Here is a 27,387-nt window from a genome sequence, read left to right on the forward strand (position 1 = left end):
TTACGTACTCCATTATTTATTTTACTTAAGTACTTAGTATTCGAGTTCTAAATAGAGACACAATAATTTAACAAACAATGGACTACCATGATTACAGGAATAAGTTGATTAAAATACCCTAAAGATTAACTTGAGATTCGTTATTCGTTTTTAATGGTTTTAAGACCATCATTAAATGCTTGACTCATGTTTACATAACTAGGTACCTTTGTACCTCATTAGTTTATGCGGTGGAAACTATTTTGTAACATCTTATTGTAAAATACACTTGTATACAATGTGTTTCATTGTCACAGTTCCGATTTGAAAGGCTGAAATTAGGTACCTACATTCTAAATCACATTTACAATCGGGTGTATCGCGAATTTATTTTGTTACCTTTTTGCTTCTTTTGTTATATTTATTTTGTTGGAAGTAAATGTTATTTATTATGTGCTCAAAATGCGAAAGTTTTAAATGTTATACCTACATTCTGTTTTTACTGTTTTTAACTGTACAATTATAGAATGTATATACACTTAGGTACAGATGACATGCTAATTATGAATATGAGTTTCATTGGGTTTCATTCTTGAATGACTTATAACACTTACACTGTTTCTATTTCACAATTATCATTATATGCCATACGATTAAGAAAAATTGGGTCATTTGAATATTAGCCTTATTAACACTTTATTATGCAATGTAGGTTAGAGACAACACAACTTTTGACCCTCTTTTGGCATTGTTTTCCAAACCAGACTCATTATAACAAATTAAGCGTCAAGACGGCTTGAACTCACTACCTGGGATATTTTTTGCGTCTGAAATGGAAAAAGAGGTAATTAAGAGGTAATTAGAGGTAAGATGGAATTTAATTTAAAAGTGTGCATAAATACCGATTTTAAAAGTTTACATAAAACTCAGTACATCGGTACCATAAACATTAAATAGACATTAAGGTAATAGGAAATACAAAAATGAAATCAAGTTAACACTAAGGATGTTTGCTAAAGATGACATTAATACTTGTCATTAATCTAATTACCATAAATAAACATTAAATAACTTAGTTTAGGTACACAAACACCTATCACCACACTATGGATCATGTAAATAAAGCGAACAAATTAAAACACTTCAGATCATTGCCTGCAGATTTAACAAGGTCATGGTTTTAATTCGGATCCAACTGGGCAAGCTAATTGAGCAAATTTTTACTAAGTATATTATAACACATCTTTAATTTGACAGAAACCCCTAACTGTAACGTCAAACAATACCCTTCTGGCTATTCCTTATCTCTACATTATCTCTTATCTCTACATTTAATTGATCGAGATTCATCATTTTGCCTATCTACTAGTAATTATTCTACCATCTACTATACACATACACTGGATATAATGTTTAAAAAATATTTAAGCAAAGCCAACCCACTAGAAAAACTATAGTAGAAAATTGTATGATACAGTCTTGGCACGTACAAGGGTAGTCATTGACATTATTATTAACGCTATGTATTAACGTAAACTATTTATAGGTACATATAATCTGTGCCGTTCTTAATTGTTTCACCTCTTGTTGAGCCTGTACCATAAAGCTATGCACGTCAGCGTGTGCATGACGACCGTCATGCCGAGGATGAAAGTCATGTTCCCGCCGACGTCGATGTGGCTCATGTCCATTTCGCTTAGAAACTTACTTGGAGTTCGGTAGTGACAGTATTCTGAAACAAACGAATGTACTTGTAAGTAATCACTTTTACGGGTTAACGTGTACCTAAATACATCCATACTATGTATACTATATACCTAATATTGTAAATGCGAAAGTATTTGTCTGTCTGTCTGTCTGTCTGTGTATTACCTGTTCACGTTTAAACCGCTGAACCGATTTAGATGAAATTTGGTATAGAGTTAGTTTAAGTCCCGGGGAAGGACATAGGGTAGTTTTTATCCCAGAAATCACCCTTTAAGGGGGTGAAAAGAGGGGTTGAATTTTGTGTGGGTAATCAATAACCGCTAAACCGACAGATGAAATTTGATACGAAAAAAGTTTAGTTGTGGGGAAGGATATAGATAAGTAGGTAGGTATTTATCTCCGAAAACATCCTGTAAGGGTTTAAGAAGGGGGGTTGAAGTTATAAAGGACATCAATCATTTCTTAAAAAAAAAAGATTTTTATCATTTAAATTTTCGAAAGAAAGAAATAATGTTTATGCATTTTTGACCAATTAACCATCCCTTTAGGGGGGAAAGAGCCAAAAGAGGGTAGAAGTTTGTAATTGGAATTAATACTTAAAATTCAGGTCTTAGGTTAAAAAATAAGCTACCCAAATTCCTAATTCAACGAAGACGAAGTCGCGGGCTTTTAAATAATACTAAAAACGACTAGTTATAGTAATTACATAATACTAAACAGTAATTACTGTAACGACTTCTTATAGTAATTACTTCTTACCCTTAGTCTTGTAAGTTTTTTAGTAACCAGTCTAAAATGTGTCATCGTCGTCATCGAGATACGTAACAAAGGCGCGTGATCGGAGAGCGCACATACACTGGTTTTTTGAGCGTTGGACTAGCCCGCGCTGAGGTGCCAATGCCAATTAGAATTATACGATCCTTTTTTTGCGCCTTTCGGGGCCAGCTACAAATCTATCGACTATATCTATACGTGTGTCACGTTTAATTCATATTTAAACTAATATTTTTTATAGCGACCTTTTTTGTGTGCAATAAATGACAACTGTTTATAACACATTTTTAACCGACTTCTTTACCCTGAAGGAGGAGGTTCTGTATTCGGTTGTGGCATTTTATGTACGTACACCGGTTACTCCGAGACCCGTGGTCCGATTTGAGTAATTATTTTTTTGGTCGAAAGGAGCTACATTCAAGTTGGTCCCATATTAATCTATTTCTGATCTGATCACGGGATCCATGAGCAATTGAGGGAACTCTTCAATTTTTAAAGGCACGTGCATGGTGATTTAGGTGTTTTCATTAGCAACTCGAGCATTTTCTCTCGAAAACCACCAATTTGATGAAATGGAACTGTATCCTTAACACGAGTTTCACACTACATATTTTCTAACGTTTTCGTAACTTGTTATACATCTCGCTCGCACTAATATGCCAGTACGAGCGAGATGCATAGAAAGTAAGTTACGCACACGTTAGCAAATATATCAATGTCAAACTCGTGGTAAGGCTGATGATGAAGACCACGACCGAAATGTGAAACTTCCCCGTGGTAATATAATTAGATTACATTAGATTAGATTAGATGATTTACTTTATGAAAGACAATTACATTATAAGTTTGCATTAATGTCAAAAATATTAGAATTTCTATCATGATCGTCAAAATAAAAATGAATATAACAAGAATACTAATGAAATAAAATTATAGCTCCAATAAGGATTGTCAACACAATTAGAATAAAAGTAAGTAGGTAAATACTTACAAATCGTAAATCGTAGTATAAAATAATACAAAAAATATCTCCCAATAAGAATCGTCAACACACAATAATATAAAAAAATAGAAACAATTGGGTGTATTATGATTTTTGATGTAGGTAGTGTTGGAAACGACCAAAGAGACTGTGAGCCCCTCAAACATATATCAGTTGGTAACGCATATACATAATACGGAACCTTAAAAAGGATAATATTTTTTGCATACATTTAAAGTCGGTTTTTGTCTCTACCAATTGCATTTGTATTCGTACCTACATTAGTACCTATTTGACTTATGGTGCTCCCACGTTGGCAGTTATGCCTGTTATATAACATTGTGTGACAAGGACAACATATAAAAACACTATCAATACTATCATGTTGTCTGCCACACGCTGTTATACAATATTTTATAACAGCCAATGTGGGAACACCATTAAATTCTAACGATAATCGTACAAGCAGGCACTGAGAATATGATTTTAGTAGTTAGGTACACGCCAAGGGCCTGACACTCTTTGATAGAGAAAGATAGTCTTATTGCGATTCCCATAAGAGGAAAGAGAAAATAGTGCCATGCTTTGTCCTTATCACCGACCGGGTTTTTATTCATGGTCGGGTTATGGCAGCATATATAGGTAGGAGGCGATGGCGAAATACCGAAATTTATAAGAGTGAAAGAGAAAAAGGATTATGCTGCCATACATTAACCTGCCAATATATGAATATGTCTTTCTCTTACCCCTGGTCGCTCGCTTTCATGTCTATAACTACTATACTATGTCTATGGTACACGCATCTTAACCACAGATTATATAATTCTTAACGTTTACTTCTCATAAAAAACTACCTGAATAATCATTTTGAAAAAGCGCTCAAAAACCTTACCTTTAGAACAGTAGATGTTGGTTCTGTTAAAACCGTATACAGAATGCACCGCCACATGGAAGCCGGCCCGGAAGTACGAGATGTAGTGCAACCATCGGAAACCTATGGGCGTGTCCGCTAACGACAGGCAGAAACCGAATACCGAGAACAGGCACGCTAATATAGGTCCTATGAACACTGCGATCTGAAAATGACAGAAAAATATATATGTAGCTTTAAATATAATCTATACCTCTACCTTCCTATTAATATACCTCCATGTAATAATTGCGAGGAATTAACCAATTTGGTATTAATAATATGGACTGCAAAAATGCTGACTACTTATGTATTTGAAACATAGTGTAGGTATATTTTTCATGACATAGTGTATATACTTCGCCATCAAGGTAAGCTATACCTACCTAAGTAAAAATATTGTGATATATCGAACATCATAATTATTACTTGATAATCTTATTTTTCAATACGAGTAGCTCCATATTTCATATGGTAAATCGTTTACACTTAAACATAAATTAGTAATGGGCCAATACAACTAGTTAGGTAATTTGATAGTTTTTGGTATTGTAACTCCAAGAGCAAAATTGTCTTTAGTCCTACCTTAGTAGGGGTCGTCGAACCGATGAAATACCCCCATGACTGCGCGCAGAGAGAGGTGGTGACTATGGTAGCCAAGAACAGCGTCGCTCGTGTCGGCTCCAGAGGATTGTCTGTTAACCAGTACGACAGCACTACGTACGACACGCAAGAGATCATCTGCGGACCAAATGACAGTAGGCATTTCATATTTTCACTGAGAAAAAAACATCTGCTACCGTAATTATAATTTGTTGGATCTGCCGGGCTAGCACATGATTGGCGCGAGAGTATCTTGCCGCGACATAGACTACCCGTCCCCCTTTAATTCATACAGTTAGTAAAAGACGGGTAGTCTATCTCGCGGCGAGATACTGTCGCGTCAATCATGTGCTCTGCCTACTGATGCTTTTAAAACTGACAAGTAGAATTCTAATTGATAATTGTAATCAGAAATAATTACGTGTGTTCTATAAAACTTGATACGATGGGTGTGTTGGAAGTGAATCATGGTTACAGTATGCCGTAAAACTAAAGAAAAACTAACACTTCCAACACTCCCGTCGCCATCCATGGTCATCCTTATAGCTTATTTCAACGAAATAATATCTATCAATAAGTGTGATCCTGTCGGTAGCTACAATATGTAAATTAACCCACCTGAAATGGTAGCTCCACTGCCAGAATAGAGACGACATAGGGTCCTAAATTGTACCACCTATTGTAATGTTCTCCTTTTAATATATTTATCTCCAGGTTAACTGTAACAAAACATTGTTTGTCATTACGATACACTACGGCTACAGGGCGGACACAATATACAAAATTACTTGCGTTTACGTGTGAACGGCACGTCTGTACATGCGTCATGCGACATAGTGTGAGTAAGTTGCTTAAAAATTGTACTGAGAGTACGCCAGAAGTCTGCCAGATTTCTGTCGCGTTGATAAGAACATACCCGAACATAAATAGTACAATACACCGGCATTTTGAACGGTCCGTCATCTCGTCGCTAACCGAACTGAGAGTACGCCAGAAGTCCGGCAGATTTCTGTCGCGGGGCGAAGTAATTCGAGTCGGGGCGGGGCGGTGCGTGGTCGTTCTGTATGATAATACTATTACTTATTCTGTGCTATGGCCGTGTGCGTCTACATACCGGCCAATGCGATAGACGCAGCGTTGAACGCATGCGATCACGAAATGTATGAAAAATTACAATGCGCTTACCTTTGCGTTTACCGCGTAAAACAATATCAATATAGGTAGTGTCATTAGATTATCAAATGTAAAATGTCATTTTTCCTACATTCCGTTGATCGCATGCGTCTTTTCGCTTTATCCCAATGGTGTGGGGTATCGTTGGATAGGTCTTTCAAAACGAATAAGGGTGTCCAAAAAACATTTTTTGATACGTAATTATACCAACCTAGCAGTTTTTGATCAGCTGTATTAAAATATCGATTTTGTCTCAATAATGAAGCAATACTATCATTTTACAGATACGAAATAAAACAGTTTATTATTATATATTTTGCGGGTTTAGAAAGCATAATAGAGGGTCTATGATATATATGCGTTGATAAATTGTTTATAATCCGCAACGCAGGAGTCGTCAGGTGGATAAAATAGGCTTTGTCATAATTAATAATGGCGAAAGAGTTAAGTGATAAGAATGTACACGTTTCCGACAGTGCCGTGTGAATCCGTGATTGTGTTTTACGATAAGTTACTGATAAATACAATGTTGTGGAGCAGCTGCGGCTAGTCCTTAGCTCTCAACATTTTTTTTTGATAAATTAGGTATGTCTCTAATCTTTAAAATAAGATAAAACGCTAGATTATATTATATTATTCGATAGTGGGCGATTAAAATAAAAGCAAGGGTAAATGACCTCGGGTGTATTCGATTTAAATAGGTAGGTAACAGTTGAGCAGTTTCATATTTTTTATACATGAGTAAGGCTTCTGTCATCAACGATTAGGTCAATTCTAGATGCACAGCAAGGTAAACTGCAATTGTGAATAGAATTATACACACCTACCCAAGGAGTTTCCAACACGTATTACAACAATAGGGTTTTTCGGTACATCATAAGCTGCTATCACATTACCACGCTCTCGATTAGGCTGCATTTAAAATTAAATCAATTTAATAATATTGTTAATGCCAATAATCGTGTCCTTGACCTCATATTCAGTAACCAGCTTTGTACAGTCACCAGGTGTAATATTCCCTTGACTCCAGAGGATATACACCATGCGGCATTATTTTTAAATTTAAAGCTTAATTATACTGCGCCAATTAAATATGCTAATACTCTTATATATAAATTCTATTCAGCAAATTATGATGATATTAATTAACAGCGACCTATGAAATATAGATTAGACACATTTTTCAATACCTAATTTAAATATTGCTTGGTTGCGTAACCAAGTTTTATAATTTGTTATATACCTTAATAGATAAACACGTATCTTGCCGTTATTCTAGAATATTCTATTGAAAGAAATAAGAAAATATCATAAATTATGGCGATGACAGGGTCGAGTGGAGAAAACGAGGGGAGGCCTTTGCCCAGCAGTGGGACACCAAAATAGGTTGATATAAAAAAAAAAAATGGAAATGTTAAGGTAACCCGTTAGATCATAAAAGTTATAAAATTTTAAGAAAAAGAGCAGAAAAAATTGAAAATGAGTGTTATAAATATTATATAGATAGTTCCGAGGATAAAATAAATTCACATGTAAAATATTTTTAGAAATTTATTAAGTCTTCAATGTCCAATAAAGATATACAACAAACAATGCAGGGGTGTTTCAGCATCAGACGGTGATAATATTTGTAATATGTTCAGTGATCACTTCCAAGCAGTCCTTGAAAATTCCACCTTGCCACCTCTGGACATCGACTGTGTGGAACCGCTGCCAAAGCCAGTTTTTAACTTCAGTACAATTAGTCAAGTCGATGCCGTCTACACAAACTTCGCCAAAGCGTTCGACAAAATTTCTTACAATACGCTTCTGGTAAAACTTTGGAACCTTGGCATCCACGGTGATCTTTTTCGATGGGTGAAATCTTATACAGAAAATAGGTCCCAAACTGTGGTACTCGGAGGTTTCTCGTCGGCTTTCAAAATAACCACTTCAGGTGTCCAGGTGTGACAGGTGTCATAAAAATTTGATCAAAAGATGATAACGCCAAGGACATCTTCCCGGTGTAGACCATCAGCAGCATAGAGCCGTACAGGTAGACATAGTTGCCGAGCACGGAGCTCGCCTCACTGCCCACGCCGTGGTACAGGTAGACAAGGGTGGACAGAAATACGTATGTAAACTGAAGACTCACATGATAACGCCACGGACATCTTCCCGGTGTAGACCACCAGCAGCATGGAGCCGTACAGGTAGACATAGTTGCCGAGCACGGAGCTCGCCTCACTGCCCACGCCGTGGTACAGGTAGCCGAAGATTAGCGCGATTATCACGTGACAAGCCACTCGGAGCATAAAGTGAGACTGTAAAATAACAATGTCCATTTAATAACGGTCAATCAATTGTCATATAAAGCAGAAAAAAAAACACTGGATCATTCTGAGTTTTTAATCACGACCCAAAAAGTTATAACATTTCAACTACAGTTATTCGAGTTTTTACTTGAGTAGGTACGTGGAACGTTATTATTTTAGTAGTCTGTATGTGTTTATGTCCTTATAAAAAATAAACATACCTACGTAGCGTCGTAAATTCGGTCGAGTTAAAGTTAAGTTATATTTCAATGCAACACAAGTAAGTGTTTGATTTATTGAACTTTTTACTTGCTTTTCTGTAGTTGTCACCACCACACATGGTGATACTGGGGGAAAATCTGGAGAATATGTTTGAAATATATTGGGAAAAATTGTTACTTATCAATAATCATACGCTGTATAGCGTCATATCAATTCGAGTCAGCACGGGTTCTACAAGGGTCGAAGTGTGGGGAGTAATTGGGAGTGATAACGGTGTGGTAATTTAGTACAGTTAACCTTTACGCCGCCATTGACTTGATATACTTCAAAGTCAGTACATTTCGTGCCCCACACGCCACGACTTCATATCCAGTCGTGGTTTTGGTCCGGTTTGTTTACGTGCAATTTTTGACATGGCGTTGATGACACTATTGACGTGGCGGCGAAAAGGTTAAATAAAGTGAATTTAGTGCCCATATTGTTTTATGATTTAGTGAATTTGAAGTAGTCTGAGACTCACATAATTCCGAGTAGTGATTAAATAGTTCCTGTACAGCAAGATCCACGTTTGGCGCAAAAGGCCAGATTGTCTGTACATCGTCTTCTTGTGACTCTGCTGGTGCTTGGTATTTCCCAGAACAGATTTGAATCTGAGCTCCGAACATATATCTGAAAATTTACTAATTAGGAGATATCTGGAAAACAGATTTAAATTTCACAAGGTATATTATATTAGAACCTATTCACTAGAACACTATTATGAAATGAATATGTATTTCATAATAGTGTCTCCATTTATATTGGGTAACAAAGAAACTTGTTTGTCACCGTAATGTTGCTAATATAAATCTAATAGATAGGCCTTTCTGGCTTTCTTCATAAAAACTTTGGGAACTACGGTTTACAAGAATAAAACCTAGTGCCTATTTGTGTTCTTACCACTAGTGAAATAAACATTTCATCTGGGTCTCTATTGTTTCCCATATAGTTTTGTCATAATGTATTGTTTGTCGACATTTTCGTTAGTCATAATTTGGTTTTTCCCAGAAACGCGTAACTTTTTAGGATTGCCATAAAACAAACCTAACCTAACCTATCTATAGGTTAACCTGAGGAAAATCCTGAAAAGTTAACGGTTTCAGAATTATGACTAATGATAATATGACAATCATTACATTATGACTTTCAATAATTATGTCAAACAAAGGGCTATTTCATCTACATTGTAGAGCCCCGTTATCATGGCATCAAACCGCCTTGCGACCGGACTTGAATTTGCATGTTGCGTCTATCCTCTTGTGTCCCACGGTCCTAGTATTAGTTCTTATTGATTTAAATATTTTTTTTATTGGAATAGTTTCATTCGACTAGAACCAAAACAAATTCAGTCATATTTTCTAACATTATTGATTCAATTTTCACTGGCAATTTTTCTTATGCGGTAGGCCGCTAGAGCTACCTAGGCGCTAGGTATCTCCTTTATTCATACAACTTTACAACCCTCAATTCGTCAATTTATGTTTTATTCCTGTCTTACAAATCCATAAGTCAAAATGACAAACGATCAATAGCTAATTCAAATGCAGGCAGGCAGGCGCGTTTATGAATAACACCATAGGTATTTACCCGTACATATGTATGTATGAGGCATATAGGCTTAGCTTACTCGTACCTAATGAACTAGGTAACGCGGGTATTGTGGGGACATTCCAGCTGGCGGTGTCATTGCCATCCGGGTTCGCCTCGGGTTTGTATCGCAACATCGTCTTGGCCGTCCTGACGAGGTCCACGTCGTACTCTCCCGATGCTACCTCCATCACTGAAACAAAATAGGACAGGGGAGAATAAAAGAAAGGAGTCACTAAAATTTTATATATGATGTTGCCAATATGACGTGTGCCACTGATTCAAACTTTCACGATTTTCACGCATCATGAATCGCGTACACCTAAGCTTTCAAATTACCTCCGACGTTTCGAAGATGATATAGTCTTCGTGGTCCCGGAGAAAGACTGGTTAAAGTTGACATCAACATTTTCTAGCTACCTGCACTTGGACGCTTAAGTATACGCGATTAAGTCACATTTAATTTAATAATAATTACACGCGCGTCGTGAATAAGTAGGTATTTTTTTATTGAGATTAACAATAAAATTATAAAATATTATCACAACAAAACAAAGCTGGATTGTCAATTTTAAGCACTAGAGAATTTGTTCCCTCCGTAGTACAAGAGTATACAGTACGGAATATATTTATTTTACTATAATGCTTATTTCATTTGTTTTCCTTGTTTACTTAACGTTACCACACTAAAAGCCCGCATCCCTTAATTAATCTAATGTGCCTTTTACTACGGTTCATTGTCACTCGCACTAAACCGAAATAAATTTGTGGGAGTGCATCAGACTAACAGATACTGTATCAGTTTAAAGAAGTCTACGTCCGATGTTCATTGTATCGGGCTAAAGATCTCTATATTCAATGTTTCTATGAGTAGTGTAGGATGCGCGTGACTGGCTAACTTAACTCGGAACATAGGAAACGATACGTATTTACCTATCGTAGCAACAGAATACTTACATACTTTACATAGGTTACACGGAACTGTGACGCGAAAGAGGCTTCCTTACTCTAACAAGCACACTAAGTACATATTTAATATTTTTCGCAACGTTTCTGTTGTTATTTGAAAGATAGTAATAATGAAAGCATAAAGTGACCCATGTTTTGTAGAAAGCAGAAATAGTTATTTGTTATACAAGGGTGCAAAGTTGTATTTTACCCGCGAGTGTTTCAACACACGAGAAGTAAAATACATTTGCGCCCGTGTGTAACACAAAACTTTTCACCTCACTATAGCGAGGAAAGTGCAACATCCACAGGCGTTAGATCATCTTCATCACTGGAATCACTCATTTCTTTACGATATTATAACAGAAAACTCTGGAAGTTGTGTATTTTTACGCGAGTCGGTGAGAAAAGGTTTTAAGTAAAAAAATTGTTGACATTTCTGATGTATGAAATGTCAACGATGCGTTTTGAAATTGCATCGACTCAACTTGTGCGTTCAGAATTATATTTAACATCATTATAAAAAAACAAACGTTTCTTATGGAATTTTAAGGTTTATGACTTAAAATCATTAAATAAAGCTAAATTTGGTATTTTTTATTAGATTCTCAAACCATTTATTTAATGATAATTAATATCGAACGAACCATTATCATGAGCGTTTTACGTTTTGTTATCTGTCAAGCTACTTAAACACGCTCCATCCAAGGTCAAATTACTTTCCCCACTAGTGGATAAAACGCGTTTTTCCCCGCTTGTATTGAAGGATAAACGACAACTTTCCGAGCTAGTGAGGGGAAAAAAATATAGTATCATTACCGACACAGTAACTGACAATTTGTAAATCCTATTGCAATGAGATAAGCCAAACAATTATGGATAAAGTATGCTGCTTGCTATTCAAATTAACTTTTGCTTACTGTGGGACTACATTTATTTAAATGAGATTGGAGCTAACTGCGTATGTTTCAATCGAATTAAAATCACAGAGTGGGACAATAGCATGACTATTTTATTTAGGTATATAGATTGTCTTAGATAGGTATTTTTACTTTTTAGAACCTAAAGACCACTAAAATACTGTTGGAAAACAAAAAAATAATTAATAATTAACGTTCATCTAATCCCGAATCTTTTGAAAAATGCTTGAATAAATGTAGATTTAAAAAAAATATCCAGATACGGTTCATGGCTGAAGTTTATACATGTAATGCTTACAGAAGTCAGCAGGGTTGTGGTACGGTGGGCACCGCAGCCCCGCGCTCGCCAGCGCCGGCAGCAGCGATGCCCTTGGGCCTTTGTACAGCGTCCGGCCATTTATCAGACAGTATAGGGAGTCTATCTTCTCAAAGAGCAGCGCTGAAGGCTGGTGGATAGTCGCAATGAGTGTCCTGCCTCCTCGGGCTAGGCTGCTTAGCAGTGCGATGAGTGACGCTGATGCTGATGAGTCCAACCCCCTGTAATTGTCAAGTTACTTTTTAATAGCATATCAACAAGTATATGTTCATAATACGTGGTAGCATAGTAGTTAATTTATTCTTGGCAAATTATGTGTACTTTTACAACTGCATCATTTAACATAATTCTGTGCGATTATGTCATCTGCGGGTCGGATTTCTACAACTTGAATCGAGCTAATCCGAAAAACATTTTTGGTGCAGTAACACTTTAGGCTAATAGTTTGTGAAAAAAGAAAAGAAAAAGTTAACTTACGTAGTAGGCTCATCTAGAAACAGTAAAGATGGGTCAGAGAGGAGTTCTAAAGCGACGCCGAGCCGTCTTCTCTGGCCCCCAGAGAGGTCTCTGCAAAGGGTCTGAGCAGCTCCACTGAGACCTAATAAGGAAATAATTTCATATACCTGAAATATAAAAACACTTATTATCGATAAAATTCGCAAGAACATTTGCTTCAAAAATATTCAATATAAATACAGTGTTCTATCAAAATAGTTCCGAGTGTGTTGGTAGAATATCCGTTCCTAGAGAGTTGGTAGGTATGTTTATGTAGGTATAAAATGTTGGTCGATCGCTTCGCTTTCGCTAATGCAGCTGTGAATATAAACCTTGTTAGGTTTAATGACAGACGATCTAGGTAGGAGTTGCATGTTTGAGCTTTCCAGTTACCTACTTTTGATTTAAACATGTGAACGAAGAGAAAGTTATAATTTCTGGTACTTATAGGTAATCTAGAGTCTGAAGTCGTTCAATCCAGTTATAGAAGTTTATGGCTCTACGCGGCTAGTGCAGCTGGTCAAAGTATCACGAGTAAATAATGCAACACAGTCTCACTCTCACACTTACTTACTATAAAGTAGGTAAGGACTTTTTTTCAATAGGAATCGCCTTGTCGGTTAGGTTAGTCGCAATTTAGCAGGTTAATTGGTTCGTTTTGGATGTTAGGGTGACACAGGCCACATATTAAGACGACTTCCAGGGTTAAAGTTTTACTTCTTTTATTCTGTTGTCAAATGTAAATGAATAGGTAGGATCTATTCATTCTTAAATTAATCTTAATTGGTTACGTATTTGTTTGGTTTACAGCCATACTAACTTTCTCCTTCCTTTCGAGCGGCGAAAAGTCCGCCAACTTGAGAGCCGCGGCCAGGGCCATGGCTTCGTAGACCGTGAGATAGGCGCGCAGGTCGTCCTGCTGGCGGATGTAGCGTGCGCCACCGCGCCCGCCGGACTGTGAGGCGCACGCGCACACTCCGTTGACGGAGATCTCGCCTTTGGCGCCACGGGTACTGTGGGGATAGCGAGTTTAATAAAGTTTTCAACACACTTGCTCAAAACGACGTTTTTATTCCACCGATTTTTGACTCATAATCCTAGATATTAAACACGCGTGCTCTTTCAGTGTATTATTCCACTCGTGCTTTTTCATTATATTATCCGACTGAGTTAGTAACTGATTGCTAATAATATGCATGGAAAGGGAGCCTTCTTTAATTGGCCGGACTGGCGGGCACCGGCGCGGCCGGGGCGAGGGGCGGCCGGCAGTATGACAGATGCAACACACAATACTAACTGTTTCAACTATTAAAATTTGATTAATATGAAAGTTTCTTTTTTTTTCTCGCAAGTGTGTTGAAAAACGTCGTATGAAACGCGTGTGCATTGGTCATTACACACATCGGCTTTCTTATTGCGCGCTCGCTTACAGCTCGCGCGCACAATATCGCCTCGTGTGTAATGACCAACTTAGCACACTTTTATCAAAATGTACTATTAAAAGCCAGTTGCATCTATCGCAAGTGACTGATTTTCTATGTAAAATCAGTCGCGGAGTCGGGAATTACCGGTTCTCGCCTTACGCATTCAGTCCCGGCAGTTATTAGACCAGTGGTTCCTAACCTTTTCAGTACTGTCACCCCTTTGACAAACTAGGGAACTCGATTTTACCCCTCCTCCATAATCATTAATGTTCTTTCTTATAGATAGGTCTTTGTTATCTTTGATTTTGAACCACGTAAAATGCCAGTTTTACCCCCGCGGGGGTTATTACCTTGGAACAAAGAGGATATAATAGGATAGAGCGGTACTGTCATAGTAAATTTTGTAACCACAGTGAATTCACTGCCATCTATCGACACTCGATTAAAACTAAAAATGAAGATGTATAAAATACGATAAAATGTATTTATATATGGATAAATGTTTTTTTTTTTATTTACATTAATTATTTTTATATGATTTTGACCCATGTTCTTTTACTGATATGCGTTAAAATTGTTAATAACAAACGAAACCGTCAACGCCATTTATCCGAGAGTAGGCCAAAGGTAGTGGCGCCATCTGATCGAAAATCAAATTTTCGTGATTTTCGAGGCACGTTTTTTCCTAAGACTGTATCCATCTATTACGGAGTTATATCTATCTTTGCCTTGGAACCTTGAAATTTAATAATTAGACGGACCGATCAAAGCCACTCAGCAGTGAATATGAAATTTCCTATAAGTATGTACAATGAGCTACGAAATTGCATGGAGAAATTATGAATGAATTCATTGATAAATTCGCTATGCACTTTTACGACTAATATTTCTTATAATAAAATATAACGAACGTTTTAACGATGACAGGCGGTTTGGAGCAACTTTTTAACCTCTAAAAATGTAACCTTCATTATATTTACTTTTCTTTAGTCACGTTGCACCAAACACGTCGATGAACTATTAGGTACCTACCGTAATTCCACAGCGCACAATGAAACTTATTTAATATAATTACTTATAGCAAACGTAAATTATGATTACAGACGCACGGTTTGGTGCATTCGTTCTACAATATTTAATTATATAATATTCGCTGGAGCTGTATGAAGGATATGTTAATATTCTAAACTTGACAATATTTTAGAGCGTGACTCTTGTTGGCCTAGTGTCGGCTAGGAAGTATATTCTGTTCATAAATACTTCACTTTACATCAGCTAAACTAACTCCGAATATTTGGCAATTTAATGTGGTTTACATTACTAAAACAAACGCGGATTTCCCTCATTAGTCAGATAAGATGTTCCTTATAATTGTTTCCTAGTGTGTACTAGTGCGTACACTTCTTTCTCTCGTTAGTACCTACTACTATAGGTATTACACAACTGTTAGATAATCCCCAATTTTCGCATATTTAAGGGATGATTCAACAAATAAAATATATCCTATATCCGTGTCAAGATTTTCCCAAACCTGTCCAGCCATTTTAGTGTGATTGAGTATCTAACATGCAAAACCCAAAAATACTTACAAACTTTCACATTAACATTATTAGCAGGATTTGGATTTGTTTTGATACTTACGTGTAACCAGCCAGTATATTGAGGAGGGTCGTTTTCCCAGCTCCCGACGGCCCCATGATGGCTGTGAGCTCGCCTGGCTTGAAACACCCGTCTACGCCATCTAAAATATTCCTAGGTTCTGTAATAGAGAAAAACCTATATTTAGAGAAAAAAAGTTAGTAATCAATAGGCATTTGAGAACGTTTCTTAAAAAAAACCACTCATTAATTTCTTTTTTTTTTTTTCATAAATTTTATATTATTTCTACTCATAATCACGAAATCTTTCGATACTAATGGGATAAACAAATATCCCTAGGTTTTTTCCTATTGTGTTATCATTTCCCCATATACTTTGTATGGCAAGTTTGAAAAATGTATGTAAATTTTGGGACACTTTTTTTCTCCTATAAGGATGAAAAGGCGTCGTGATCCTGACTAGAAATAACACAAAAGTGGCAAAAAGGGTCCGATAAAAAAAATGTCGAAAAAAAGAAACGCTGTTGAATTCTTTTTCTCATTCCTCGCGTTATCCCGGCATTATTGCCACGGCTCATGGGAGCCTGGGGTCCGCTTTGACAACTAATCCCAAAAATTGACGTAGGCACTAGTTTTTACGAAAGCGACTGCCATCTGACCTTCCAACACAGAGGGGAAACTAGGCCTTATTGGGATTAGTCCGGTTTCCTCACGATGTTTTCCTTCATCGAAAGGCGACTGGTAAATATCAAATGGAATTTCGTACATAACTTCCGAAAAACTCATTGGTACGAGCCGGGGTTTGAACCCGCGACCTTCGTATTCAAAGTTGCACGCTCTTACCGCCAGGCCACCAGCGCTTACGCTTAAAGCTCCTGAATGGAAAATACAATTTTTTGTCGTATGAATATTTTAAACGACTTCACGTTGACGTAGAAAACATAATTAAAAAAAGGGTAAAAAACGGGATCCTATTACTTAAGACTCCACTGTCCGTCTGTCTGTCACCAGGCTGTATCTCATGAACCTTGATAGCTAGACAGTTAAAATTTTCACAGATGATGTATTTCTGTTGCCGCATAACAAAAAATACTAAAAACAGAATAAATAAATATTTAAGTAGAGGGGGCTCCCATACAACAAACGTGATTTTTTTGCCGTTTTTGCGTTATGGTACGGAACCCTTCGCGGGTGAGTCCGACTTGGCCGGTTTCTATATAGGTACCTATTTAATCGCAAATATCGGCGACATAGTCTTTCGCTTTAATATGCAAAATAGCCCAGTGTGGCTACCACCAGTTTGGCACTGACATTTATAAACGCTATAGAACGTAACTTACTTTCTACGCCTCTCGCTTGTACTCGCATATTAGTGCGAGCGAGATGTATAGAAAGTGAATTACGTAGACGTTAGCGTATATGTTAGTTTTGACACTGTCAGTGACTCATGATACGGGTACAGGTTATTATTGCACATACAATTAGATTTTAGTTAATAATATTTCATACAATATAAAAGTAACACAAATTATCATTCATCAAAATAATATCTATTAATAAATAAATCCACCGTAATCAATAAAACCACTATTAATGTGAAATGGAGTGTGAGAATTATCACGTAACATCGAGAATGATGCCGGCTTTTTATGAGTTTATTGACACTTCGCCGATAAAAACTATTATTTTGTAAGTACCTTCTACCTGCAATCCAAAAAATTACTACTAACGGCAAATAAAATATTTAACATAATATTTTTTTGTTTAGCCCAATGGTTGACTGGTAGAGATTGTCTTAATGCGGTAAGTCCGCCATTTGTAGTTTATTTGTTCAAATAAATAAATGAAACTAAAACAAATAGCTACTACGTTTTTGCAGATTGTATGTTTTAAAACGTCACAAGTCATGTGAATATCACAGCTCACAGGCAGCTGTAAGTTTATCGCAATAATTACTTGTTCTGCTCTACATTCATAATACGCATGCGATAATAACTGTAGTTAATGTTAATGTTCAAATTGTTCAATAAAATGTTTGTAACTCATGTTCAATTTTAAACCATAATTTACTTTACAATATTTACTCAAACGCATTTACGTGTTCAAAATATGTTTTAACATATTTTCCATTCACAAATTAATCACAATGAAAAGAATCTGTAACGTCAGCTGCTGCTGCTATACAATATTTCAAGGACGCTCTAGATAATTGCGACTTTCAGACAAATTCGAATGTACACCGATATCAGAATGCATGACATCTAAGTGATGTCATTCAGTTATCGTGCATTTCACTCGTACTTGTCCGTACATGTATTGGCGCGGGAGAGACACACGATAACTAAACAACATGATTCAAATATCATTCTGATGTCAGTGTACGTTGGAATTGACCTCTTTGACTCATTTATGGCTCTTTTATTGCTCTAATGTAGAAATCCGAAATATTTATTGTGTAAACTGCGTAGGTACTAGAAGTAACTACGTAAGTACAGTTTTTGATGAGTATCAACAGTTTTAGATGATTTTTTGATGAGTAGTTGGTGTTAATTAAACATTTCACCTTATAAAAAAATCGGATAAATTGACACATCAGCACATCACACAAATAACGTCAACATGCATATTCTCCATCAACTAAGTGTGTATTCGGTTGCTCTACTGCAATTATATAATTTACGTAATATTATGAAGAATTAGCGTCTTGAAATTAAGTAGTTACCAAGTGATTTTATTTTTATTCAAAGAGCAATGCTGATCCATTCCCATGACGTCAAACAGATGTGTTTAACATATGGGATCCAGTCTAATGTCGCGGACAATATTCTTATCACAAACCACCCATCAATAGCTTGTGACTGACAATTCATTCATCAGTATTGACGTCATCGTCAATTGTTGTTAGCCAGAATATGAATTAAAAACTGTACTGTTGCGGATTAATTATACTAAATTTATTATGTATTTCAGACATCATCCTACAGGACGACGGTTTGAACGAAATAAAACGAAAATACGAAATGTTCACCTTTTTAATATCTATCTAATCAAACATTTTAAAAACCCCCTATGCTATATGCCAAAAATGCCTTACATAATTTTGGAATAGAGCTGATACTCTTCATAATGCTGGATCGATTTGTATCAAACATAGCTCTGCTAAGAACCAAGAGTAAGCAAACTCGCTTTTACGTAAAAAAAAACCGCATCGAAATCGGTCCGTCCATTGGAGTGCTACGATGCCACAAATAGACAGACATTGGCGTCAAACATATAACACCCCCCTTTTGGGGCCCGGGGGTTAAAAGCAAACTCAATGACAATAAAAGACTCGAGGTGTACTTTTTTAATGAATCTAGGTTGCTGATTGTAAAACGAGTATCATCATTTTTAGTACCACGTTATTGTTGATCACCGGAAATACAGACGATGCCGTGAACAATCAGGGTCATAAACTGCGAGGTCATTGCTGATGATTGATAGCGTGACAACGGATTTCTTCCCATTACGTATTCCGGCCCCGCGTCGCCCGCTCCGGCGTCGCATCTTAATAGGATGCCAATGAATTATCTGCAAAACATGCCGTGTCCATTGTTAAGAATGTAATTGCGTTTAATTACTCACAAGTGGGTACACTACATAATAGGGATGTTGACACTTGACATGGCTCGCGAATATATAAAATGTTATATTTTTACCATAGCATCCCATATTAAAATGCTGAAGATAATATTTTGTAAGTATTTAAAATAATACCCAGCATCACGTGACTGCAAACGCAAATGGGAGCGCGTGACGGCACGGTGTGAGAAACACGCACAGACAAGTTGTCAAACCTGGTGGTTCTCTGGCACTGACAGCAGTTTGTTTATCACATCTTTACGTCATCCAGATCACGTGACAGCTTGGAGCGTTTTTGCGCGAAATTTAAAAACTAAACTAATTAAAGTCGATTTTTTATTAAAAAATAATGAATAAATATATATTTTTTTTTGCAATAATAACAATGTGTTATTTATTATGTTCATGTCAATTTTATATAAATAAAACTTTACATCCCTATTCAAAAAAAAAATATACCGAATTTTAGAATATGGAATTTTATCATTCCGCGTTGGAGTTCTAACTTAACCATTTTTCTGGCGACAGTTAGTTTTATAATCTTGAGGGTCGCAGTTCTAACCTAACCCACTTTTCTGGCAATAGTTCGTTTTCTTGGAGGTCGCAGTTCTAACCTAACCTAACCCACTTTTCTGTCAACAGTTCGTTTTCTTGGGTGTCGCAGTTCCAACCTAACCCACTTTTCTGGCAACGGTTCGTTTTCTTGGGGGTCGCAGTTCTAACTTAAGGTAAGTTAGTGGGGACATAATACCGGAGACCTTTAAATATACCGTACCTATTTGTTTAAATTTCTGAACTTAAATAAATTAAGTAAATTTCTCAGACACTATATATATAGTACCTATCCTAATTAGTTCCGTTTCGAAAATAGTCAATAATTATTTCACATCTAACGAGTGTCTTGCAAACGTGAATCGTACTTCTACACTTGCTTTAGATTAGATAGATACTTGTATATGAGTCTAAGTTACCATTACGAATTTCTGCATCCAATAGTCAATTAGGTAGATGTTGTATTTAAAATTAACATTCTATGCTAGACAAAATTTGGCCGTAATAAAATATTTTTTCTATTTTTTTTTGTTAGACATAAATCGAAATTGAAAGAATACATTTTCAGGGTTCCGTACCCAAAGGGTAAAAACGGGACCCTATTACTAAGATTCCGCTGTCTGTCTGTCTATCTGTCTGTCTGTTCGTGTCACCAGGCTGTATCTCATAGCTGAAATTTTCGCAGATGATGTATTTCTGTTGCCGCTATAACAACAAATACTAAAAACAGAATAAAATAAATATTTAACTGGGTCTCCATACAAAAATCGTGATTTTTTTGCCGTTTTTGAGCGTAATGGTACGGAACCCTTCGTGCGCGAATCCGACTCGCACTTCGCCGGTTTTAATATTTTTTGTGGATATTAGACTGGAGAATGTAATGAATCTGTAAAGATATGAGAACATGTGGCCGTATAAGTGCTGATACACTTGAGCATTATCACTTGAAACAGATAAATATAGGGCATTAGCCGTTTTAAAATTTGTCGAACTTATCTACTACTACTACTACTACTCTAGTAGGTAACTAAAGAAAACTAGAGTCTAGTTCATACGAAGCCATATATGGCAGTTATAATATTGAACTCTACTGGCATCTATTAAATTTCAAATAAAACATTTTTTTTTATGACATGCATCATAGGGTTAATTAACAATCTTATACTTATAAGGAGCGCTAAGTTCTAACAATAAATAAAGTGAGTAATCACGTTTTTGGCGTTTCTCCTCTTCCGTAATTGTAAGGATGTTGAAATTATTCATCCACTTGGCAGATGCTTTTAAAAGGAAATACATAGTTAGATGGAATACTAAAACATCCAAAACGGACGTAATTGCTGGCAGTATAGTTTTCAACACCGATTTATATCCTTGGTTGGCTAATTTAGGAGTAGTTGTTTCGGGATAAATAATGCATTAGGTGTGAATATTTGAACATGTTTCATTGGAATATGGACAGGTGCAGTAGGTCATTTTAATTATTGGTTTGTGCACTATGAGACAAACAGCTAATAATAAACATTGAACTTTTGTAATAGATTTACATACATAAAATTAATAATTTTGCACTTTGTTGCCTCAATCTTCATTGAAAAATTTGACAAGGAATATATTTAATGTCAAAATCTATATTTAGATCATATAGGTAATTTCTGCAGCTTTGTAAATCGATGGAACGGACTGAGGAACTCAACACAAAATACGAATTTATATTATCTACATTGTAGACTTTTGATTACATTTTATACAATTATGAAATCATGTAAGTAAGTACCTACGTTTGAATATTTCGAATTATTATGCATGTTTTCCCATTGTTTTGATATTTAATATTTCAAATACATAAAATACAACGGATAATAAAACAACGCATCACATGAGTCAACAACCCAGTTGACGCCTCGATTAAGTATTATCATATAATTAACGCAAGACCCTGCCCTATTAACCACGATTCATGCGTATTTTTAAATTCACGGGTCATGACAGACTTTAGCGATTTCGTATACCGGGTGTTTCCTGTAACAGGAGCATTAAATTAAGCTGTAGGCTGTACTCCTCAAACTGACCAACATTTGTTCAGCAACTTTTAAAAATAACTTGTGGTTTGATTTTCATTACACTTTAAAGTTTATTCTAAGACGCAATGTATAGCAAAATGTGTTATGTTTAAAAGGTGACAAGCAACGTCAAACACACAGATGGCAGCGTACATTGAAAATAATATTTATTTAGTATGAAAAAGGTATAATCTAAAAATTTCATAATTTTAAAAAATTGTTGAACAAACGTTGGTCAGTTTGAAGCGTACAGCCTCCAGTTTAATCTATTGCTCCTGTTACAGGAAACACCCGGTATATTATACTTAGCTTGAGTTGAATCTGTTGTTTCTGAATATTGTGACAGTGACTGACTTGGCCAAGACTATTATAGTGCGTTGTAGTGTTTTGGCGGTGTGCGTTGCTAACTTGGAAAAGGGGTTTGACATTGTGTGTAAAATCAAAAAAACTTCAGCATTAGAGCAGTTACAGCTCCTAATACTACTACTACACTATATACTTTATTTTCATGTTCTTTTAATGTATGTCTATTGTCTGTGTGTGTGTTTACGAATAAAGTATTCTATTCTATTCTATTCTAATGTTTGTTAACGCGTGTGATTTTTTATTAAAACCTTTTCAAAATCATTTTATAAGTTACTAATTAGTGCTGTAAAGTCTATGAAATGAGGCAAATAGTACAATTATGGATATTTTATTAAAAACGTTACTTGTATTCAATTTATATTAAAGATGGTTAACAAGACCAAGATGACCAAACTCTGATGACATTCAATTTGACACTTGTCATGGATAAAGCAAAGAGTATCGGTATTTGACGGAATTATTCTAATTGTAGGGTATCCGTGCATGTCGTAAATAAATTAACACTTTTTTTTGTAAGTACACTAGAAAAAGAAATATCGGTAATCCCACGAATACTGAGGGCCTAGCCAAGATGCCAATCGTTTGCGCCGTAGCGAACGAAACGGTAATCTCTCTCTCTATCATTCTTCCATAGTAGTGCGACAGAGAGACATTAGCGTATAGCTCGCTACGGCGTAAGCGATTGGCATCTTGGCTAGGCACCCTGGTACGAATATAGTTGCTTATAATTTACTGAATGCGCAAAGTTGATGGAGTTGTGTTCTTGGATATTCAGTTTCGTTTGGACAAAATAGTGTATCTGCTTAAAAATACATGTTTGTACCTACCGTCAAATAAATCATCATGTACCTTCGTAGAATAAAAAACTTGGTTAGTTTGGGAATATCAATCTCTGTAAAGGGCCCCACTGACTATCAGTCCGCCGGACGATATCAGCCTGTACGTTGTTCGGAACTGGCAAATTTTTATTGTAACTGACAGGAGTGACAGGCCGATATCGTCCGGCGGACTATTAGTCAGTGGGCCCCTTAAGATTGGTACAAGTTTTTTTTTCTGGTAACAGACAGACCGTCAATTAGACACGACAAAATGGTTCGCTCACGATACTATTACCAACGGAATCAGTCTTGTGCAGATGACTATGTATCACTTATGTGCTGTGTAATGGTGTTAGTAGGTACTTCCACTTACTTATTGTTTTATTGGGCAAATTGAGCTAGGCACGAGCTCACAGTCACTCCTAAATGATTAACTTGCCAATAAAACATTATATCTGAGTTGTCCCATAAGTAAATAGATAAAAAAAAATGATTTTACAACTTTGATATATACATTACTTCGTAAAGACTGGCCTAACGAGAACTACGAAGTGAGCCAGTTCGTTGGTGTCGCATCGGATCTGTAACACCAACGCGATCCAAACTCCAGTCGTGAGCTCATTTCAATTTGCGCGGTGTGTCGTCATCATGAAATGCCATATACACACTTTAAAAATGGTTAGTTTAAAAACCATTACAGAAAAATGAAGAAGATTGATGGGATTTCATATCATCGGTAAGTAATTTCAGATTACATTTATTTCTTGCATAAAATAAATAAACGATGTTTTTATTTTATCCATTAGTCGAAATGTTTAACGGTTCTATCTTTACTTTAGAAATCTTTTTTTGCGGATCATCTGTATTTCTCTGAAAACAACTTGATTGATTGTATAACAGTCGGAAATTATCTAAAATATGTTTTAAAAATATTACTATTAATTAGAAACAATGTTCTTATATGACGAAGCATTTAATTTGATTAAATTACGACCGGTTAAATCTGAATATTTAGCAGCGAACAATTACGCACTCATGACGCGTACCTACGGCATACCTATTTAACAAAGACTTAGTGACAACCTAAAGTATAGAGACATCAATATTCAATATGTATAAAACTTATGCACTGGTGTATTTCCAAAGGCCAATATGTTGTGCACGATGTATTACTATTAATTCATAACTAATGTAACATAAACACATAGGTACTTCATAATATATTCGAGGCAGCTAAAGACGAGACGGACTACTAATGGTTTTTTGTCTACACCAGTTCATCATCATTAGTTCTCTGTCTTTTTCATTAATTAGTCACGGCAGATAATAACTGATAGTTAAGATACCATTTGGTGTTATAGTGGATTTTTATTCGCGTTTGTGTTAGTCTAGCCTTTATTTAGAGATTTGAAAACCGAATACATAATAGGGTATATATATGTATCATATGTAGGGCAGAAGTACCGTTTGTTGTCACTACCCTTTTTGTGGCCATTTATGGTAGCGCTTTTTAGATCATAATTCAGTTGCCTAAAAATATGAATGCAATCTTGAGGCCTTTCTTTAGTAGTAACTTCATCGACTCGAAACCTTATTAAACTACTTTCGTTCGATAGAAAAAAAATCAGGAACATCACGAACATGGGTAGGTCAAAAAGGCACCATTAAAAATTTGTAACTTTTTTGTACAAAGTTTAACATAAAAATTGCTTCAAAATATGCGTAGTTTCTTTGATCGAACATGTCGATTTTTTTTTAATTAAAATAACAACTAAACGTTTGCCACTAATAAACGATTTCTATTTTTTCTCTTCTATTTATTCGATTATATATTTCTCAGTAGCATGTGCCATGCTTATGTGAACGCATGCGAGACCCACAATAGGATACGTATGTATTTTATGCATGCGACACTGTGTTTTAACGAAGCGCTGCTTTCCGATCATTGCATCAAACTTCGTTTATCGATTGGTTAACAGTTACCAATTATTAGCTAAAATGTCAGGTCGCTTACTTCAATGAACAGTAAAAAAAAGGAATTCAGTGCATATTTTACATTTAAAACATTCTTTCGCCAGAGGCGATGCATTAAACGCATAATCAATTGACCCGGTAATGATGCTGTTGCTTAAGTAGTTTTAATATTTACGTGGTTTTACTTAAGAGCAAGACCCAATCATACTTACTATCCTATTGAGTCTTTTTTGCCGTAGATGCTTATTTCATATTTGATTCCCTTTATAAAATGTTAGCGCCCTAATGTGAGCTCACGCATCGCATCCATCTACTTCAGTTTTAATTTTTTTTAATATCTATGTAATAGTAACACAAGCATATAATGTAGTACCAGGCACAGTCTTGTTTCGTAGGTTCAATTATTGCGAAAATCAAATACATACATATATCCAAAAACTTCTGTGTCATTATTGTGGATGAGAAAACGCAAGGTAGATATTTCAATTAGTTAAGTCCCCAGCAAGCTCGGTTCTCCATACAAATGTAGTTACACGCTCCGCGATTTCGTCGCATTGCTACAAGTACCTGCGGCCGCCTCAATTTAGAGGTTTTGCCGGTTTTGGTGGTGGTAATTGCCGCGCACCGCTCTACGGAACGGACGCGTGCTCGCGCTTGCGCCAGGCCTATGGAACTCTCCGCGCGAGCTCGGATTTATACCTACGACTCGCTTCCCGCCGGCGGGACTCAAGCTAGCCAGTTGGTTGCCACACGCGCTCACGCACGCACGGCACCGCGCGCTGTTATGCCAAAGAAATGTCTTCGTCACAGACAACAAAACAAATAAAAAATATAGTTTTTTCCGCTTTCGACGGATGAGGAAAAGTAAGAGTAAGTAGACATTCTCAATATATGTACTTACACCTACTATTATTAGTTTTACGATAGTTACAAGTTACGTAGGTACTATCAAATTGTTTTAAAGACGTAGGTAATGTTTTTTACGACACATTTATAGCTAGATATCTACCTAAGACACCTAAGTATTTGGAAGAAGCGTCGGCAACCCTAGCGTTGTGTCGGCGCGCGCGGTGCGGGGAGGGGCGCGTTGAAGGTCACTCCATTGTATTTTTGTGTAGGTATCAAAACTGTAGGTATTTGCGTTTTCTTTGAGAGATAAGTATCTGTTCGTAAGAACTATTATATAATCTGTGCTTGCGCCGCCTTGCGCGTAGTAGACGCGTTTTGTTAGAGTGAATCTTCTGTATCTAGTACTATTGTATATTCTGATATTCTGTGGTTACGCTCTCATGTTAAAACTAGCTAGTGCACTCAGAGAAAAATCCGGAGACAAGGCTGCAGTTTTACGTTGCGAACGAATTATTGATAAAAACACAAAACTACTTTGGGACATTGACAACCTAGCCTTTGCTAGCGCAGCAACTTTTTTTTTGCGAAACGCAATTATTGCGAAACTAACAATAAAAATGTTGTTAAACTATCAATTTTTCGATGCCTTGTCATAATAGCATAGTTAAAAATGCGAATTTAACATAGTTTGGCTTTGCTCATTGCACAACGTGTGATTTGTGAGTTGTGGTTTTAGCAACTTTGAGGACCTTTGTCAAAATAACAAAAGATAACTCTGCGAAATCTTCACAGTTAAAGTTTGTGCGGTTCGCAATGTTCGCCGACACATTGTTTTTTACTTTGTGACAATAGCAGCTTCAAGAGCCTTTGTCAAAATAACAAAACAGAACTCTGCGGAATCTACACGGCTAAAGTTTGGGGGTTGACAGTGTTCACAACCACATTGATTTATACCTTGTGATGTTAGCAAATTTGAGGACCTTTGTCAAAATAACAAAGAATAACTCTGCGAAATCTTCACAGTAAAGTTTTGTGAGGTTCGCAATGTTGGCCGCCACATTGTTTTTTACTTTGTGACATTACCAATTTCAAGAGCCTTTGTCAATATAACAAAATAGAACTCTGCGGAATCTACACGGCTAAAGTTTGGGGGTTGAAAGTGTTCACAACCACATT

At 36.3% G+C, this 27,387-nt stretch overlaps 1 protein-coding gene across 1 annotated transcript in view; it reads right to left on the bottom strand.

The window, feature by feature from the left end:
• The window catches only part of LOC134742487 (ATP-binding cassette sub-family G member 1-like), a 45,820-nt gene continuing 18,433 nt past the window's right edge, over nt 1–27,387 (bottom strand). The window contains exons 2-12 of the mRNA XM_063675702.1: nt 16,015–16,132; nt 13,770–13,962; nt 12,932–13,077; nt 12,437–12,675; nt 10,317–10,463; nt 9,165–9,313; nt 8,263–8,431; nt 5,574–5,674; nt 4,938–5,093; nt 4,335–4,518; nt 1–1,711 (exon numbers count right to left, since the gene is read on the bottom strand). Coding sequence (XP_063531772.1) covers nt 1,557–1,711; nt 4,335–4,518; nt 4,938–5,093; nt 5,574–5,674; nt 8,263–8,431; nt 9,165–9,313; nt 10,317–10,463; nt 12,437–12,675; nt 12,932–13,077; nt 13,770–13,962; nt 16,015–16,132 — 1,757 coding nt within the window. The 3' untranslated portion in view covers nt 1–1,556. The remainder of the gene's footprint in view (nt 1,712–4,334; nt 4,519–4,937; nt 5,094–5,573; nt 5,675–8,262; nt 8,432–9,164; nt 9,314–10,316; nt 10,464–12,436; nt 12,676–12,931; nt 13,078–13,769; nt 13,963–16,014; nt 16,133–27,387) is intronic.

Source organism: Cydia strobilella, chromosome 1, assembly GCF_947568885.1.
Source record: "Cydia strobilella chromosome 1, ilCydStro3.1, whole genome shotgun sequence".
Classification (NCBI taxonomy): domain Eukaryota; kingdom Metazoa; phylum Arthropoda; class Insecta; order Lepidoptera; family Tortricidae; genus Cydia; species Cydia strobilella.